Source organism: Martes martes (genome assembly GCF_963455335.1).
Source record: "Martes martes genome assembly, chromosome: 8".
NCBI lineage: Eukaryota > Metazoa > Chordata > Mammalia > Carnivora > Mustelidae > Martes > Martes martes.
Window position 1 is genome coordinate 122,704,345 of NC_137895.1, and position 21,071 is coordinate 122,725,415.

A 21,071-nucleotide genomic window follows, 5' to 3' on the forward strand; every position below is an offset into this window, starting at 1 on the left:
ATTTCCCTTGCCTGAGATTTATCTAAAAGAATGTTGCTAAGACCAATGCAAAGAAATTACTGCTTATGCTTTCCTCAGCGTCTTATGGTTTCAGGTCTCACACTTTTATCTTAAATTTATTTTTGTGTATGGTATAAAAAAATGGTCTAGTTTTATTCTTTTGCATGTAATGTCCAATTTTCCCAGAACCATTTATTGAAGAGACTGTCTTTCTCCCAATGTATACTCTTGTCTCCTTTTTCATAGATTAATTGACCATATAAGCATGGGTTTATTTCTGGGCCATTTTGTTCTATCTGTCCAAGTATTTTTGTGGCAGTACTGTTTGTTTTGATCACTACTTCTTTGCATTATATCTTGAAATTCAGGATTTTATCTTTCAGTATTCTTTTTTTAAGACGGCTTTGGCTATTCAGGGTCTCTTGTGGTTCCATATAAATTTTGGTATTATTTGTTCTAGTTCTGTGAAGGAAAGGCGGCATTCTTTTTTATTTTATTCTTTTTTTTTTTAACTTATTTGGGCCAGAGAGAGGAAGAGAGAGAGCACGAACAGGGGCATTGCAGAGGGAGGGAGAAGCAGGCTCCCCAGTGAGCAAGGAGCCTGATGCAGGGCTTCCATCCCAGGACCCTGAGATCACAACCTGAACCCAAGGCAGGTGCTTCACTGACTGAGCCATCCAGGTGCTCCTATTTTATTTTTAAGATTTTATTTATTTACTTGAGAGAGAGAGTACAAGATGGGGTAAGAGCAGAGGGAGAGGAACAAGCTGACTCTGTGCTGAGCGCAGAGCCCAATGCAGGGCTCAGTCCCACGACCCTGAGATCATGACCTGACTGAAACCAAGAGGCAGGCACCCAACCTACTGAGCCACCTAGGTGTCCCAGAAAGAAGGCATTCTTATGGACCTTCCTGAAACTCTAAGCTTTTTATATTTAAAGGAGCTACTGCTTTTGTGCAGAAATTGCTATTAAGCATTCAAATTTTCAAGTTCAAAAAGATTGAGGGAAAATATAACTGTATTGAAGAAGCATTGCTGGTAACACACAGCTTCAGTGCACTCATATTCAAAAGCTACCTTTTAATCGTATTTGTGGCATGTACTATGAACTTGGCAGAAAATTCAACTAAACATAAATACAAATAATTTGTATCCTGTTATTTGTGATAAAAAAAAAAAATGAATACATAAGCTTTCACACTCACACACACACCATACCAGAAAAAAATCTGACATATTTACTGCTTAAAAATAAACCTGATTTCCCTTTGAGGTATAAGCTAATCCCCATTACGGAATGTTCTGAAAGCCACCCATAAAGGAAATACTGCCAGTATTCCAGGTTTCATTATGCTGTCCCCAAATAAAGCAGAGTTAATTAAGTCAAGTAGTACTGCAGGTATATCCAATGATGTTATTAACCTGGTTTCAAATCTAGGTACCCGAGGGATCATCCTGACGTAGTGATAAATATACTGTCTGATTTATGTAAATACGTAATTTTAATATTTCCATCAATATTGAAAAAAATTCTGTTCGTTAGTGAAAAATACTAGTTTTTAGCTTTGAGACAAATGAACAATAAAACAGTGTATTGGACATTCGTAAAAATCAAATCAATACTGAAAATAACAAAAGAGCATGTGAAAGCTAAGTTCCCACCTTATAGATAAAATCAAGAAGGTTATATTTTTAAAAATCATCTCAATTATGAAAATAATAAAAATTTAATTTTGTTTTTGCTCTTATTTAATATTTTTGGTTTCTTATCAAAGTTACCCAAATTCCTTATATTATTATTTATTGACACTCATCATTTTATTCCATTATAATGCTGCTAAAATAGGTTTCTACTTTTTTAAATTTAAATATCACATTTTATCTCCTTTTCAGATGTGGACAAGGATGGAAAGGAAATCGATGCCACATCAAGGTTAACCCTTCCCCTGCAGATTTCACATACACTCAGAATAGTAGGTGATATTGTGACTAATTGCTTAAATTTGGAATTTTAAACATTTTTCACTGCATATTTATCTTTTTAATTGGTTTGAAATTCCAGATATATGGACTTTCCTGGGCATTGGACTAGCTTTCCTGATGATTCATATTATAGTTGCAGTTGTGTGTTTTCTTGCAAACAGAAAAGTACCAGTCAGGTAAGTGATGCCTTTGATTGCTAAATAAAATATACTGTGGCAGAACAATTTTCTGAAACATTTCATTTCCTTCGTTTTTCTTTCACTTCATTTACATGCAGGTAACTTTATTGTTTCTATGCTTTGTGGATTTCTTTCCTTCTGGGCAGAATGTAGGAGCTACTTAACAATAATCATTCTTCTTTTTCAGTAAAAAGCCTTAAGTTTACTTTCCACATTGTGTTAAAAGCAGTTTTGATGGCAAGAAAGGGAATGTGGCATTCTCCACAGATTAAGAGACATGAGGGTATCAGTGTCCCACTTGCTGGTGGCACCTGGGGAAGGCAACAGAACTGCAAATGAGATGCTTTCTTGGCCCTCCCAGTGAACTCTAAACATCAGTGTTTCAGGTCAAGACTCCCAGGTTCTAGGTAATATACAGAACAGAGACCAGGAGTTGCTGTACCCAAAAGAACTCATGCAAAACTAAGACCCCAATTACTAGAGGGAGAGAGCCCAAGAGGATAGTGGAGTAGGAGGATCCCAAGCTCCCCTTCTCCCCTCCTAGATAACAGCCACATCAGTGCAACTAACCCAGAAAAAGACTCAAAGACTGGCAGAACAGGCTCTGTACATTTAATTCTACAGCATCAGTGACATTAAAAATGGTGGAAGGCACAGAGAAACTGTCAAGAACCAAACTCCCACAAGATTAAACTGCACTGGAAAGACCAGTCCCCCTAACATTTTACTCCAAAAATGAGCAGGGCTTAACTTTTGGAGTTTTTAAAACTAGCAGAGCTTAAAACTGGATACTTTAAAAATCAGTAGGCTTTACTTTGGAAGAGCTAGAAGGCAATAGGAAACTGAGTTGCCATCCTTAAAGACAGAACATAACAAACAACCCAGCCAAAATATAGCAAAGCAGCAGCAATCTGAAAATTACTTGGGGCATGCATGAAGTAGATTTCTTTACTAATCTCAGAATGCATGCTGCAAGGGCAAGGATTTTTAGGAGACTTATCTAAGAACATAAGAACTGGCAGGTGATATTTCTACCCCCTGGCAGCTTAGACAACCAGACACCTTCAAGAATGAGCATGAACACTCGTTATCTAGCTTGCTAACACTGTATACCCTACCCCCACATTCTCCTATGGATCCGGCCCCATCATACCCACCCGGGTGGGCAGGAGTCATTCCAAAGCAGTGACTGTCAAAACTCATTCTACGAGTAGCCCTGCTAGGAACTAGTGGCATTCCTCACCTACCCTGCTAACACCACACGCCCTGCATTCTACTGCAGACCTATCCCATCGAACCTGCTCCACTGGGGAAGAATCCCTCCATAGCAGCTTCTGACAAATATCATCGTGCAATCAACTACAATTGTTCAAAGCACCACTCCAAAGTGATTCCTACCCTGGGGAACTAGGGAGAGGGGAAGATAACCATACATACCAGTTCCACTGCAGCCCCATGAGGGGACTAGGGATAGACATCTGAAACGACTGCCAACACCATCCACCAACAAAAACCTCATGGGGAACAGCACAAGGAAAAAGCCCTGTAGTTCAGGGTCACTGCAACCCCAACAGACTGGAGGCAGATATTTGGTCTCAGTGAAGACCCCACTCACCAATGAAAACCTCTCAGGAAATGATGTAGGAAAAGCGTCCTACAATTTGATGCTACCACAGCCCCAGCAAATGGGCTGATGGTAGGCATTTGGTCTGAACCAACTTAAAGCCCAAGGTAACCACGAATTGGCCCTTCAACAGCACAAGGATCATACCTTACCCAGAACAGAGAAAGGGGGCCATTGTAGCCAAACTGGACAGAGGGCAAACAAGGCTCAGCCACAACAGGATGCATGCAATACATAAAGGAAACGCCTCTGTAGTGACTGGCTCTGGTGAACAGGGAGCAGTGCTCTAAAAGGCACCACAGGACCTCTTCTTTGTAAGGCCACTAATTTTAAATCAGAAGACATAACTGATTTTCCTACTATAGAGTAATAAACACAGAGACTTAAACAAAATGAGGGGACATAAGAACAGATCACAAATGAGAGAACAGGACAAAATCACAGCAAAAAGCTAAAGGAAAAGGAGATAAGCAATATGCCTAATAGAATTCAAAGTAATGATCTTAAAGAACTTACTGGACTAGAAAAAAGAATGGAGGATCTCAGTGAGACTTTTAACAAAGAGATAAAAAACATAAAAAAGACCCAGAGATGACCTCAATTAACTGAAATTAAAAATACACTAGATTAGAGGAAGTAGAAGAACACATGAATGACCTGGAGAACAGAATAATGGAAAATAGACAGCTGAAGAGCAGAAAGAAAAAGAGTAATAGAAATTGAGAAAACGTTAAACAAACTCAGCAACATCAAGTGTATATAGGGATCCGAGAAGAAGAGAAAGAAAAAGGAGCATAAAATTGATTTAAAGAAAAAATAGCTAAATTTTCCCCTAATCTAGAGAAGGAAACAGAAATCTAGATCCAAGGGGCAGAGAGAGCCCCAAAATCAACCCAAGGAGGTTCACACCAAGCCACATATAATTAAAATGGAAAAAAGTAGTGATAAAAAGATTTCAAAAGCAACAAGAGAACAGAAGACAGGTACCCCATAAAGCCTCTTAGCTACTGTTTTAGCAGAAACTTTGCAGACCAGAAGAGAAGGACATGATCCATTCAAAATGCTGAAAGGAAAAAAAAAATCTACAACCAAGAATACTCTATCCAACAAGGCTATCATTTATAATACAGGACTGTTAAAGAGTTCCTGGACAAACAAATGTTAAAAATGCTCTTCACTGTATTGCATGGAGTACTGGGTATGGTGCATAAACAATGAATTTTGTAACACTGAAAATAAGTAAGTAAATAAATAAATATGTTTAGCACCACTAAACCAGTCATATAAGAAATGTTAGAATAGAGTCTGATTGGAAAGAAAATGTAAAAATGGAAGATAAATTTGAAAAGAGAAAATTTTCATAAGCAAATACAAACATAATAAAAAGTATCAGATTTGGAGCAACTGACTTGCTCAGAAGAACACACAACTTTTGATCTCTAGGTTGTGAGTTCAAGCCCCAAGTTGGGTGTAGAGATAAATAAACTTTAAAATAAACAAACAAACGTACATACTCATCACATATAACACAAGTACAGAGGTTAAAACACGACCAAAGTAATCTACAGATTTAAAGCAATCACTTTCAAAATACCAACAGCATTTTTAACAGAACTAGAATAATCCTAAAATTTTATATGACACCACATAAGACCCCAAACAGCCACAGTCATCTTGAAAAAGAAGAAAACTGGATGTGTCACAACCCCAGATTTCAAGCTATACTACAAAGCTGTAGTAATCATGACAGTATGCTACTGGTACATAGATCAATAGAACAGAATAGAGAGCCTCAAAATAAGCCATGCTTATATGGTCAGTTAATCTACAACAAAGGAGACAAGAATACGCAATTGAGTCTCTTCAATAAATGGTGCTGGGAAAACTGGGCTGTTACCTGCAGAAGAATGAACCGCGACCACTTTCTTATGCCATACAAAAAAATAAACTCAATGGATTGAAGATCTAAGTGTGAGACCTGAAGCCATCAACTCTACACGAAAACACAGGCAGTGCTATTTCTGACAGATTTTTCTAGATAGGTCTCCTCAGGCAAGGGAAACAAAAGCAAATTCAACTACTGGGATTGTCTCATTAAAAAAGGCTTTTGCACTGCAAAGGGAACAACTGAAAAAACAATAAGGTAACCTACTGAATGGGAGAAGATATTTGCAAATGATACATCTGATAAAGAGTTAACATCCAAAATATATCAAGGACTTAAATAACTCAACATCCAAACAACAACCTGGCTAAAAATGGGCAGAGGATCTGATCTTAATGTCAGGTCATGACATTTTTCCCAAAGGAGATATCCAGACGGCCAACAGACACATGGAAAGATGGTAAACATCAACTAATCATTAGGGAAATGTATATCAAAACCACAATGAGACAGCACCTCATATCTATCAGAATACCTAAAATAAAAAATGACAAGAAATAACAAGTGTTCACGAGGATGTAGAGAATGAGGAACCCTCACACTGTAGGTGGTAAGGCAAATTGGTACAGCTACTGCAGAAAACAGTATGGGGGTTCCTTAAACATTAAAAATAGCATTACCCTGTGATCCAGTAATTCCACTAGTGAACAGTTACCCAAAGGAAAGAGAAGCACTAATTTGAAAAAATATACGTATCTCTGTTTATTGCAGCATTATTTACGATAGCCAAATTATGGAAGCAACTCAAGTTTCCATCATAGATGAATGTGGTATATAGGCACCTGGGTAGTTCCATATGACCCTTGATTCAGCTCAGGTCATGAGCTCAGAATTATGAGAACAAGTTACCAATTGGACCCTGCACTCAGTTTAGAGTCTGCTTGGGATGCTCTCTGTCTCCTTCTCCCTCTCCCCCTGTTCACACTCTTTCTTACTCTCTTTCTTTAAACAAAATCTGAAGGAAAAAAAAAAGAAAGATGTGAGATATACGTACACATATGTACAGTGGGATATTTCTCAGCCATTAGGAAGAATTGTCTTCCCATCTGCAACAACATGGGTGGATCTAGAGGGTATAATGCTGAGTGATATAAGTGATATATGATTTCACTCATATGTGGAATTTCATTTAAAAAAAAAAAAAAAGCAAAAAGACCAAAAAATAAGACTCATATACAGAGAACAAACTAATGGTTTGAGAAATGTGTAGAATTTTTTGAATCATTTTATTGTATACCTGAAACTTAATAGTTTATATTTTTCATATTTGAATTAAAAACCAAAACCAAACATAACAAAAAGTAAGAAGAGCTTACAATCTACATTGCCATTCAGGATCCTGGGAGCTTCCTGTCCAATATCCATCTTCCTATCACCCATATGGGTTATCGGTCACCCCCGTAATGAAAATGATTGACTTTTCCATGAACTGAGCAAGATAAGGGCTCAGAATAAGATTTAATGACATTTTAAGGAATTAAAGAAATGCATCATCTCTTGCATGCCAGAATGTGTGATCAAAGACTTAGCTCTCCACCAATACCAATGTGTCACAGAATACTGGATAACTGCATTTTCCTTGGTGGTAGTTTTTTGTATACTTGATGAATTCTTCTCAGGTCTCCAGCCCGCAATCATGGTAATTAGCAGACACCAATCTTGGTATATAAATTAAGACAGTTATTATAGATCTATGGTGTTTATCAGGAAAAAAAATGACATCTTCAATCTTATTACTATCAAGAAGATCTTACTCATCTATTAATTTGTTAATTATTTCTTATGTGCTTGAAATAGACCAATGTGGATACAAACATGAATGAGAATCAGTGTGGACTTAAAGGAGTTTGTAATCTAGTGAGAAAGATATACGCAGTTTCTAAGTGAAATACAATTTTGTGCTAGAATTCACACATGTATTAGGATTCTCTAGAGAAACAGATATGATCAGATACTCTATTATTTCTGTGTGTGTGTATTTATGGGTATATATCTTAAAATACCTTACTATATTAACACATACAATATAGAATACTGACAAATTATATAAATATATTAATCTTGATAGAAGATATCTTAAACATATTTCTACAAATAAGATTATATTACATCATGCTTATATAATTATACAAATGATACATAATATTAATGAAATCATTTTAATTATAGTAATTTAAAATATTAATATACTGAAATAGAGATTTATTTTAAAGAATTGGCTCATATAATTTTGGGGGCTGGCAAGCATGAACCTTGTAGGGCAGGATGCTAAGTTGGAAATTCAAGCAAGAGTTGATTGTGCTGGGAGATTGAGGCAGTGATCAAAAACCTCCCAAAAGACAAGAGCCCAGGACTTGACAGATTCCCTGGAGAATTCTATCAAACATTCAAAGAAGAAATAATACCTATTCTCCCAAAGCACCTTCTAAAAGTAGAAACAGAAGGAAAACTTCGACTCTTTTTATGAAGCCAGCATTACCCTGATCCCAAACCAAAGACCCCACCAAAAAGGAGAATTTCAGACCAATATTCCTGATGAATATGTATGCTAAGATTCTCAACAAGGTCCTAGCTCATAGGATCCAACAAAACATTAGAAAGATTATCCACCATGACCAGGTGGAATTTATCCTGGGGATGCAGGGGTGGTACAACATTCCCAAATCAATCAATGTGATAGAACAAATCAATAAGAGAAGGGAGAAGAACCATATGGTCCTCTCAATTGATGGTCCCTCTCATTTGACAAGATATAACATCAGTTCCTGATTAAAATGATTCAAAGTATAGGGATAGAGGGAACAATCCTCAACTTCATAAAATCTATCTATGAAAAACGCACAGCAAATATCATCCTCAATGGGGAAAAGCTGACAGCCTTCCCTTTGAGATCAGGGACATGACAAGGATGTCCACTCTTGCCACTATTGTTCAACATAGTACTAGAAGTCCTATCAACAGCAATCAGAAAACAAAAAGAAATAAAAGGTATTCAAATTGGCAAGGAAGAAGTCAAACTCTCTCTCTTCACAGATGACATGATACTTTATATGGAAAATCCAAAAGACTCTACCCCCACACTACTTGAACTCATGCAGCAATTCAGTAATATGGCAGGATACAAAATCAATGTACAGAAATCAGTTGCTTTCTTATACACCAATAATGAAAATATAGAAAGGGAAATGAGAGAATCAATTCCATTTACTAGAGCACCAAGAACCATAAGATACCTAAAGAGATAAGAGATAACTAAAGAGATAAAGGATCCGTACTTGAGGAACTACAGGACACTTATAAAAGAAATTGAAGAAGACACAAAAAGATGGAAGACCATCCTATGCTCATGGATCAGAAGAATAAACATTGTTAAAATGTCTATACTGCCTAGAGCCATCTATACTTTCAATGCCATCCTGACCAAAATTCCACTGGCATTTTTCAAAGAGCTGGAACAAACAATCCTGAAATTTGTATGGACCTGGAAGAGACCCTGCATTGCTAGGAAAATGTTGAAAAAGAAAAACAAAACTGGGGGCATCATGTTGCTGATTTCAAGGTTTATTACAAAGCAGTGATCAGCAAGACAACATGGTACTGGCACAAAAACAGACACATAGGCCAGTGGAACAGAGTAGAGAGCCCAGATATGGACCCTCAACTCTATGGTCCAATAATCTTAGACAAAGCAGGAAAAAATATACATGTGAAAAAAGTCTCTTCAATAAATGCTGCTGGGAAAATTGGACAGCTACGTGTAGAAGAATGAAACTCAACCATTCTCTTACACCATACACAAAGATAAACTTGGAATGGATACAAGACCTCAACATGAGGCAGGAATCTATCAAAATCCTGGAGGAGAACTTAGGCATAACCTCTTTGACATCGGTCACAGCAACTTCTTTCAAGATATGTCTCTAAAGGCAAAGGAAACAAAAGCGAAAATGAACTTCTGGGACTTCATCAAGATCAAAAGCTTCTGCACAGCAAAGGAAACAGTCAACAAAACAAAGAGGCAACCCATGGAATGGGAGAAGATATTCACAAATGACACTACAGAGAAAGAGCTGATATCCATGACATATAAAGAACTCATCAAACTCAACACACACAAAACAGATAATCACATCAAAAAATGGGCAGAAGACATGAACAGACACTTCTCCAAAGAAGACATACAAATGGCTAACAGACACATGAAAAAATGATCATCATCATTAGCATCAGGAAGATTCAAATCAAATCACATTGAGATACCACCTTACAACAGTTAGAATGACCAAAATTAACAAGACAGTAAACAACAAGTGTTGGAGAGGATGTGGAGAAAGGGGAGCCCTCTTACACCATTGGTGGGAATGCAAGTTGGTGCAGCCATTTGGAAAACAGTGTGGAGATTCTTAAGAAATTAAAAATAGAGCTACTCTATGACCCTGCAATTGCACTACTGGGTATTTACCCCAAAGATACAGATGTAATGAAAAGAAGGGCCATCTGTACCCCAATGTTCATAGCAGCAATGGCCGTAGTCGCCAAACTGTAGAAAGAACCAAGATGCCCTTCAATGGACGAATGGATAAAGAAGATATGGTCCATATTATACAATGGAGTATTATGCCTCCATCAGAAAGGATGAATACCCAGCGTTTGTATCAGCATGGATGGGACTGGAAGAGATTATGCTGAGTGAAATAAGTCAAGCAGAGAGAGTCAATTATCATATGGTTTCACTTACTTGTGAAGCATAAGGAGTAACATGGAGGGCATTGGGAGATGGAGAGGAGAAGGGAGATGGGGTAAATCGGAGAGGGAGACAAACCATGAGAGACTGTGGACTCTGAGAAACAAACTGAGGGTTTGGAGGGGAGAAGGTTGAGGTGTTGGGTGAACCCGGTGGTGGGTATTACGGAGGGCACCTATTACATGGAGCATGGGTGTGGTGCATAAACAATGAATTGTGAAACACTGCAAAAATAAAATAAAATGGAAAAAAAAAGACAAAGAAAGAAAAATGCACCAGTGGGGGGGTCCGGGGGAATGAGTTGATGGTGCTGGGTTGAGTCCAAAATCCACCAGGCAAATGTATCAGGGTAGAAACAAGGTAGTACTTCTACATTGTAGCCCTGAGGCAGAATTCCTTCTTCCTCTGGAAACCTCAGTCTTTACTGTTAAAGCCTTTAAATGATTGAAAGGCCCACCCACATTATGGAAGGAATCTGCTTTACTTAAACTTGGCTGATTGTAAATGTTAATCATACCTAAAAATACCTTCATGGCAACATCTAGACTAGTGTTGGGTAAACATTTGGGCATTATAGCCTAGCCAAGTTGACACATAAAATTAATCATCACAATATGTGAACAAGTTGTCATATTAACACAACCAGTGAGAATATTCAAAAAGAACCCTAAATTTCACTCCTGCAGATATGTGTTGGACAGTCTGTACCATGGGGGCTATGGAGCAATCTCTTAGACAAATGCTGTTGGCACTACACCACAACCTGACAGCCACTTCTTTTTCTCTCTCATTTCTGTCCTTCATTTTTATACTTTCCCTCTATATCTGCTTTCCTTCCCATCTACATATTCTCCATGAGAGCTGTCATTCATCTCCAAGGTTTAATGTTGTCTATACATTAATGGCTTCAAAACATCTTTCCCTTACTGAAATTCTCTACCAATCTCCACATCCATACTACGCATTCAACCATTTCCTAGATTTCTACATAGAATTGTTTTCTAGATACAATGACTTTAACATGTAGGATATTAGTATCTGTCATTTCCATATCTGGAACCTACCTTTGATGTACCAGAAATAAAGGGTAACTTCATTATTTAAGATGAAAAGCTTAGACATAACTGCTTATATCACCCTATCTGAACACACCAGAACTCTTAGGTGACAATAACTCCTCTTGCAGAAGATTAACAAGAAACTGAGGGAAACTGGCTACATTCCTCAAATAAGAGGTTCCTAGCTGTCGAAGACTACCAGTAATTGGGATCATCAAATATAACCCACTAACACTTGTAATGGAAGCAGAACCATTTATACTGTCATCACCCAATCTTTCATCTCTCTGGTCTACCCTAAGGAAAAGACTGGAAAGAAAAGAGGAAGAGGCATTCTTGGAGTCATTGTCTTTAGGGTAGTGCAGCATTTATGGTAAGAAGTTTTACCTCTTTCCAACAAAGAAGGGGAAGGATATGCCACCACCAGCACTACCCAACACCAAATGATGGGAGGTCCCCAAGAGAATCAACAGTTCAGATTGATTTTCAGAAAAAAAGGTGAAAATCTGCAAAATCTGCTTCCTGGTGCTTATTAGAGCAAAATACAGAAAAAGAAAAGTTCTTGGGACTATTTGACATATGTACACTTTCAGACAAAGATAATTTTTGGTTTAGTGTTCTGTAAATAGCCATGAGAATATTCTGCATCATTGGCCTTAAAAGATCTGAGGTATATTATACGAGAGAACAGTAAGAAGACAGGAGATGGTAGTGGGGGTTTAGCTGCATCCCAGTTGTGCATGATCCTCCAAAGGAAAGGAAGAGAATATAGAGCTTCCTTCTTTAGTGAATTTGAAGAAGAACAGAGACAAATTGGAGCTGTATGGCTGTTCAGGCAGCTGCTAGTTTAGGTGAGGTGATGCCTCTCCTGGACAGGGTACTGGAGGCCAGACCGAGATGAAAGCTGACATAGCTGCCTTTTTTTTCTTTCTTTTATTTAATTATATAAGGGGCCCAATGAAGCTGATTTACACATACACGCAAATTCCATATACTATCACCATGGAGTCCATGACAGGAGAAGTCCACCAAAAGTCAGAACTACACAAATGCATTGTGCAAACAGTGGGGGTGGAAAGAGAGGCCCGGTAGTATGATAGCTAACTAGGTAGTAGGAGTGTTCCAGGCACCCATTTCCCCCTCTTCCCAGTGTCTACACCAGAGAGTTAAGCCTCAAGAAAAGGGGTGGGAATGTATCAAAGCCAGATATGACCGCATCCTCTTCCTTACCCTAAGCAGTAGTTACAGTCAAATGTCAAGTCTGAAATGGGGAAGGAGCAGGACGCAAATTAAGGTTAGAATCTGATATTGACATCTTTCAAGTGGGTTGGATTACCTTTTAATCATTAAAAACTAACTTTTGATCATTAAAAGTGATGATATAGCTATGAAATTTGCCCAACATATGTGAACTGGACCAAGAACGAAGGATGATTAATAAAACAATGTAGAAATAAATGACTGTAAAAGAAGAAAAGCATTTTGATGTTTTTAAATTACCTTCTTGAAATAGCTCACTCAATCAGGTACCCAAATATTAGTCTCCACTTCCTAGAAGAGGCAGGCAAGGTCCAACACTTGAGGTTCCAGACAATAACTCTGCCTGTGACGCTTTGATTTACCTCCCTGTCCACTTCCCTCTCTCTAGTACCTTCTCTTCTAAGTTCCAAAATCTCAAAAGGTTTTATTCCCTATTATTGCCCAACACAAATAGTCACTCAAGACTGTATTCTGTCTTGTTAATGATCTCCTGAATTGCTCACTACACATCCTGCCCCAGAGGCCACAATGATGAAGTTCTCATTTGTGGGACTGAGGAGAGGAGCCCCTCAAAGGAACCAGATAGGCCAAAACTGGAGCTGCCCCCATTCTCTCCTCTGTCTCCATCCTCTCCTGGCTAGAGGATGCTTTCCTTAGGTCTCAGACTTCTCAAAAGTGTACAGCAAAAGTAGTTTCAAAAAGACATTGAAAATGTGCATCTGGCCTGCTACTGCTCCTTTCCCATTTCTTCTTTCACCTCACACTTATCTTTAGTCTCATCAAAATAAATGCAAAGGGGAGGACAAAGGCAGACCCCCCAGGGAGCCAAACAGAGGTAAGAACTGAGAAAACAGCCCCCCAAAAGGGATTCATGTACCAAGATACTTGGATGAAGTACTAAAAGGAGAGGTAGGAGAGGAATCCATTGCCAAGGTACTTCCCTCTCTTTCCCTTTCTCTCCTTTCCTACTTAGAATTTGAAAATTAATCGAGATGATTGTCTGGGAACACACTTTAACATACCTATTTGAGTTGAACAATGAAGTAAGTCTTTTTCTGAACATTAAGTCGGAGTTGAGAGAGCAGGAATGACTTTGTCATTTAGATTTCATGGCAGACAAATTCAATAATTTTAAGGAACTCGCATAAAATATTTCAGAAATTATATCCTTTGCAACCACTAAACTCATAATAAAAATTTTAGATGTTGATAATATAAAAGGAGAGGCATAGTTTTTTTTTCTTTTTTTCTAAATTATTTTAGGGAAACTCAAATGCCAATGTTCAAAGACCACTGCACTAAGTTTAACTTTCCACCAACCCCACCCTTCCACCCCCTAGTCTTCGGAAAAATTCTCACCATTCCCCCAAAACACATGGCTTTCCATACCCGCTGCCTGACAGAGCTATCCAAACCCACACATTTTTGATACCAAACAAAAACATCCTGGCTTCCCTTCAGGTTCAGTCACTGAGCTGTCAGAATGTTGTCCTCAGGAAGACAGTTACAGCACTATTATGTAGTATTATGACTTAACTATTTCCATATTAACCAGTTCTTTTCTCATGTCCCCAGTATCTAGCTCAGAATGCATAATCGGTATCCACTACGTGACTACCGAAGACTAGCTATATTTTGTTGACCATTATTGCTTCTGAGCATCACCAAAAACATTGCTTATGTCTACAGATTACATTTAAATAAAAATGTTGCACATCAAAATTTTATGTCTTTTGATTCACACCAAAAATAATACCGAAATGTAATATACAGGAATTAACATAAGCAGGAAATTTGTTACTCTTTCTAAATAAACCTTGAGATTTTTCATTATTCTTTAAAAAGGATCTGTAGCATAAGAAGCCTTTCAGTGACTTAAGAGAAACTTTTATTATTATTATTTTTCAAAAACACAGGCTGAAGCGCTGCATGCTCAAACAATGCTAAGCACAGCAATAAGCTTCTTTAAAGTTGTTTTTAGAGATCTGTTTCGTAGATTTTATTATACATTCTGTGACCTTTCTGTTAGCTACTTGCTACCAAATATATTAGTGAGGACTCTTTGACTGCAGAAGAAATCATCTCAAGCTAGCTTAATCAGAATAAAGAATTTAGCATAAAAATGTACATTCCATGAGCGAAAGATAACAATGAATGAGGATGGGAAGGGCTGGACCCAGTGGTATTCGTCATCTGCCTCTCATCTCTGCTTCTTTTTACTGCTTTGTTTGGTAATTCTCTCTCTGAATATCTTTGTAAAAATGATGCTGCCTACAACGGGGTGTTAGTTACCCATTATGGCTTTAGACATGTGGGGAAACTACATCTTTGTCTTTTTGTCCCCATTACTTTTTTTTTTTTTAAGATTTTATTTATTTATTTGACAGACAGAGATCACAGTTAGGCAGAGAGGCAGGCAGAGAGCAAGGAGGAAGCAGGCTCCCCGCTGAGCAGGGAGCCCGATGCGGGGCTTGATCCCAGGACCCTGGGATCATGACCTGACCTGAAGGCAGAGGCTTTAACGCACTGAGCCACCCAGGCACCCCTTTGTCCCCATTACTTATTCCAAAGAAGACCTAATGATTAGCCCACCTGGGGGTCAAGATCCCATTTCTGGTCAACAGCTGTGGGAGAAATTTGGGGTAGCATCAATACACAAACATTGCTGCAGGGACTATAAGCAAGGCACTGTAGTGTGGGGATGGGGGTCATCATGAAAGGTCTCTGAAAATTACCTAGACCCCCTTCCCATGGCACAAAATCCACCAGATTGTAACTCATGACACTTGAGAGGAAGTGACAAATATGGAAGCCTTCTAGAATTGTTTCAGTAATCAAAAGTAGATGCGATCATCAAACATATACTTAGAAATGAAAAATAAAGGATACAAATAAATAGTGGACTATTTATTCTTACCTTACCTGAAGCCATATAATACCCACTGCTTTTCTATTTTAGATTATATCTTCTTTGCCTGTGGAGAAATTGGTAATAAATAGCTGTTTATTATGCTGTACTGTGGCAGATACTCCTAAAGGATTGTGTTAATTTAATAAAGTTGAAAATAAACGTATTTCATTTAGTTACGCTAAGAAATAAGATATGTCCATGTGAGGATTTTTTTTTTAAGTTTGCATCTGGAAATTTCTAAGTAATTTCATAGGATTGTAAATATGTGCAACAGTGGAAAGACTGTGGAGTAGGAAATTACAAGATCTGAATGCGATCTTGGGAATGCTTCATGGTTCAACTCCACAAACATTTATTAAGTTTCCTATGTGCTGGTATTGAGAGAGCTTGATGATATATAAGATGATACCCTGCTTTCTAACTCATAACATATGTTTAACTATGATAAGTGTAACAGTAGAAATGTAAACCAAAATATTCTGGTGGTAAAGTGGAAGGAAAGGATAATCCAGAGAATGACTGGTGTTCATGTTTCTGATAAGAAAGAAGGTGATTAGGGTCTCCACAGCTGAACCAGCTGCCTATAACCCCATGGGAGATAAAGGTGTTCTTGTTTGAAATGCTTGAATGAGTGGCCCTGCCCACAAATAAAGTTATCTATCCCTATAATACTATATTCTCTCTACCAGACCCTTGTCACTGCAAACACCTTGTATAATAATGTGGAGCTTTGGAGGCAGAAGGGCAGCTACTTTTTCTACTTCAAGATCCCTGGATAGGCCTAACTTGGGCCCAGCAATGAATATCTATCCTTAGTAAAATTACCAAAACCTCACTTACTTTGTGTTCAAGGCACTCAGCTCCTTTTGCAGCTACAGTGTCACTAGTGAGGCTGCCCTGATCCCAGAAATAGGTACTTAGCCTTAGACAACAACCACTAAGCAGCAACAACCAAGGGTGTCTCATAATGCTGGCAAACTTTTGCTCTCTCCATTTGTGTGCATTTGCCCACAAGAAATACAGCCATTAAAACCTAGGAGCCTCACTCCCCAGTCTCAGTCCCTTTGTATATTGGAGCCATGCTCTGCCAATCTTGCCAAATGTTTGCTTTGAGCTAGAAAAGGGAAATTTAGAACAGGGTTTCCAAATCCTCCCCTTAAAAATGGTATTGGACCACATGTGATTCCTCCTCCTCCTCCTCTCTCTTCTCTATTTTAAAGAGAAGACTATACTGCCTATTCCCTGATACTTTCCCCCAATCCTAAACTTTGTGTTCTTTTCCCGAAATGGAAGAAAAGGCCGATAGAGTATTTAGAGGAAAAAGAGCATTTGTCTCAAGACAGTCACATTTCTGCTCCTCTCATAGGGAGTTCCACTTCCTACCCTGTGGCCTCTCATTTGAGTGGGGTGAGCGGTACATAAGACAAGTCTTGAAACATCACATGGAGGCATTCTAGGGAGCTAGCAATTCACATGGAAGGCTTAAGAAGGCTACAAAAGGGAGGTAGCAACCAGACAAAGATGAGATTAAGGAGTTCAAAAAAAAAAATAATGTGGACACTCATAGTTCCAAGAATGGCTAACACAGCTACAGAATATGGGAAGGGAAACAAAAAAATTACACTTAGTAGTACACTGTGGGGGAGGTGATCAGGGTTTGAATGCCTACTCAGCAGATTTCAACTCACTTAAGAAAAAAATAGAGCTGAGTGCTGGCTATTTTCTGTCTGTCCCCTCAGGTCTACCCTCCACTCTTTTCCACTAAACAGGATGGAGAAGAGGAGAAGGTTGATCTGGAGACTTGGCCTTTATCAATTGCATTAATGGGATCCCTTGTCATCTGAATTTACATTATGTTTGACCAAAGTAGGGTACCTTGAGGGAGGAAAAAGAGAAGGGCTAGGTGTTCATAACCCTGACTACTTCCTACAATGAAGTTGCAGCTGGCTGCTAGAAGTGAAAGAACTGTCAAAAGCCCCTCTGCATACTACTGCTACCTTCTCCAATACCCTTCTTCTTCCCCCTTCCAGCCTAGGGTGACAGCAGGCCTGATGATGGGCCCAGTCTACTGCACCATCTCTTCTTGTTCCTCTACATTCTGGCATACCTCTGCAAACTTTCACTTTATCAAACATCCAATTCTCTAATTTGAGTACGTCAGCTATTTCCTGGTAGGGCCTTAACTGATAAAAGTCAGGAAAGTGTTTTAAGCAGAAGAATGACCAGATCATATCTGTGTTTAAACACACACACACACACACACACACACACAGGCAGAGCATGAGAATAGATTAGAAAATATCTAATCTTTTAGGACATAAGGCTACACAAGAGGTTTAGAAGAGAGATTATAAGTTCTTGAATCCAGGCAGTGGTTGAATGCCTTAATATAGGAGATGAGAAAAAAACAACTGTCAAAGTTGAAGATCTTGTACTTAAGCAATTGCATGGTTGATAATGCCACTAGGAGAGATGCAAAAATCCAGGAAGAAAGATGGGTTTGGAGAACAGAAAAAAAAACTATATTCTATATTTTCTTATGTGTAAAATGAGGAAGTTGAACTCAGTCATCTTTCCCAAACTTCAATCATTTATAGGCTGTCCCCACAATTTACGGCCGACATATTATGTTTACTATTACTTTTATTTATGTATTTATCTTTAAATAGACTTTTCTTTTTCTTAGCCTTCTCCAAAGAAATAGTATTTGTGAAAGCCTGGTTTTGTTGTGTCATTCTTATATTTCTGTTCTACTTTTAATATAAAATAGAACTACAAAGTTAAAATGTTTATGTCGCTTAAATTACTCCTTCCTATAACCCATGTTACACCTTCTACATGGGGAGTGATAAATTATTTTAAAGTTTTCTCCCAGTTCCGAAACTGCATGAGTCAAACAGAATATTGAACTTGGTTCTTTAGGGCCCTGAGTATTCTCCGGTTGTAATGTGACTGCATTACACCTTCAGCTATTAGGGTGTCTTCAGTCTCACCGGTAGTGATCTACCTTTACATTTGCATTACAATTCCCTGTGATAGTTAAGGCTTATCAAAAAAAAAAAAAAAAAAAAAGTTCCTAAATTACAATTCAGTATTAGACTAGACACCTGGCAAATCTATCTGTATGGTAGTCTTGACCAAACAACAGACTGATAGTTAAAAACAGTATCTGAAACTCACTTATAATTCCATTTGTGGATAAATCTCTGGAAAGCAGGCACAGCACTGTTGGTCTGTCTTGCACCTTGCCTAGCACACTGTGCATTATGTAAGTAACATGTAGGACAGATGAAAAGTCAGATGGCTGGGATTTGTAAATTTGCAATAATATATGAAAATAATTGAATTGAGTTTCTGTGGGCTAAATATACCCAAGATACAGAATGAGTGATACCAACTGCCATCTTTCCAGACTATAATGTCCAAGAACTTATTGGCCAAAAGAATATAGGGAAAGTTTCCAGAAATGCTAGGTTTACTTCTTCCTTTACCATAGAAATAAAATATAATAAAAGAAGACTTTCAAAGGCTAACCTTAAAAGTGGTGTCCTCTGTGAATCTTCCCAGGTCACACTGGGCAGAAGTAACCACTCCTGAGGTTCCAAAGCACTTAGTTCTCAGCCTTCATCACACTGACTTTTGGTTTGATGTTCTCTATAACAGACTCTGAAGCCTCTTAATGGCAGATCTTTGCTCTATTCATATTTATATTCCTAAATTCAACAAATAGCAAGTAGGAATTCATCTCAGTAAATATTTTATTAAATTGAATTTTCAAACTGTCTAAAATAGGATGTTGGAACCCAAATGAACATTTCTTTTTTTACTCCAAAACAATATTTTACTTGCCTTAATGCTCCAGAATTTATTTATACTAGAATCCTCACAGATGACTCTAAACGTTGGGATATCATTGTTGGATATTCTTGAAGAAATTCCATCCAGCTTGGCCAATTTTCATTCATTCTGTGGAGGCTGAAAGCAAATAAAGGAATACCAAATGATGCCTATATGTATGGCCCTTTGCAAACTCCTTAATGGGATCCATGATGGGTTACAAAATCAGTCCATAATCAGAAGCTTAAATCCTAGAATAATAATGTTGAACATTAGAGGATACCAAAAATCTACAAGTATAAGCACTCAAAATCTATGGAAGAAACTGAACATCAAAAAACCTGGGCATTTCAAGAAATTGAATTTAGTTGAAATAGTAATTGTGTCCATTCTCAATACTGTCCTCATACTAGGCCATTTAATTTAGGTGTCCACCTTTATGACAGATTTGGCACTGAAGTTTCTGAAAACCTAGCTTGGCAACTGACACCTAATCTAATCAACCTGGCTGATAATCTGATTAACAATTTTACTTATATTATTACTCTCATTCTATTTACTTATAGAAGTAATTTGTGAGTGTACAGATGAGATCTTTTCAAGAGAGTAATTTATTGGGGCACCTGGGTGGCTCAGTCGGTTAAGCATCTGACTTCAGCTCGGGTCATGATCTTGGGGTCCTGGGATCAAGCCCCAGGTCTGGCTGCATACTCAGTGGGGAGTCTGATTGCCCCTCTGCCCCTCCCCCTACTTGCTCCCTCTCTCTCAATAAATAACTCTTGAGAGTAAAAAATCTGGGAGTGATCAGCATAGGGAGAAAAGAAAAAAATTGGTAGACAACTCAAATTTCAAGATGCAAGCATGTGCACATATGTTTATATGTGTGCACATTGATACAAGTTTAGAAGATACATCAAAGTGGTAATAATATATATCTCTTGATGGTGACATTAAAGATAAGTTTAAATTCTCTTCTGGCACTTTGTTGTATTTCCTGGTTTATCATCGTTAACTTGTTGTGTATTAGAATCTTGGAGGAGATGAGATGGTTTTCCAGTTCAGAAACTATCAGGAGGCATTACTCCAGCTTGAGCACCATACCATCCTGCCCCAACCCCTGTTAAGTCATTTGCCTAAAAGATAAGATCGGCCATGCTCCCCAGGTTTTCCTAATTACCTTCTTTTAGCATTTCTTTTCAAAGCCAGTCTGGTCCACCTTGCTGCACTATGTAACAGTTGTTGGATAGGCTGCGCTTTTTCATAAATCCTGCTTTTGCTCTGCGGTTCACTCTCCATTGGCCACAACTGAGCTAGCTCTGGAGCCAGATAAACTTTTCTTTGTATTCCACTGTGTGTGGTGCATTTTACTACCAGGACATATGGTACTTTTTTAATTGGAATGAAATATTTTTTCATGTAAACTGCTCTATATGAAAACTCTCTCTAATTTCATTATTGAATTCTTTTAGACATATAATCTGTTTGATTGAAACTGATGGCAGTGTTGAAGTTAATTATCAGTCTTCATGAT

General features: G+C 38.1%; 1 protein-coding gene across 1 annotated transcript in view; it reads left to right on the forward strand.

The window, feature by feature from the left end:
- The window catches only part of MALRD1 (MAM and LDL receptor class A domain containing 1), a gene marked incomplete at its 5' end in the record, with an annotated part of 744,051 nt that overhangs the window by 707,116 nt on the left and 15,864 nt on the right, over positions 1–21,071 (forward strand). The window contains 2 exons of the mRNA XM_080810106.1: positions 1,893–1,972; positions 2,062–2,158. Coding sequence (XP_080666232.1) covers positions 1,893–1,972; positions 2,062–2,158 — 177 coding nt within the window. The remainder of the gene's footprint in view (positions 1–1,892; positions 1,973–2,061; positions 2,159–21,071) is intronic.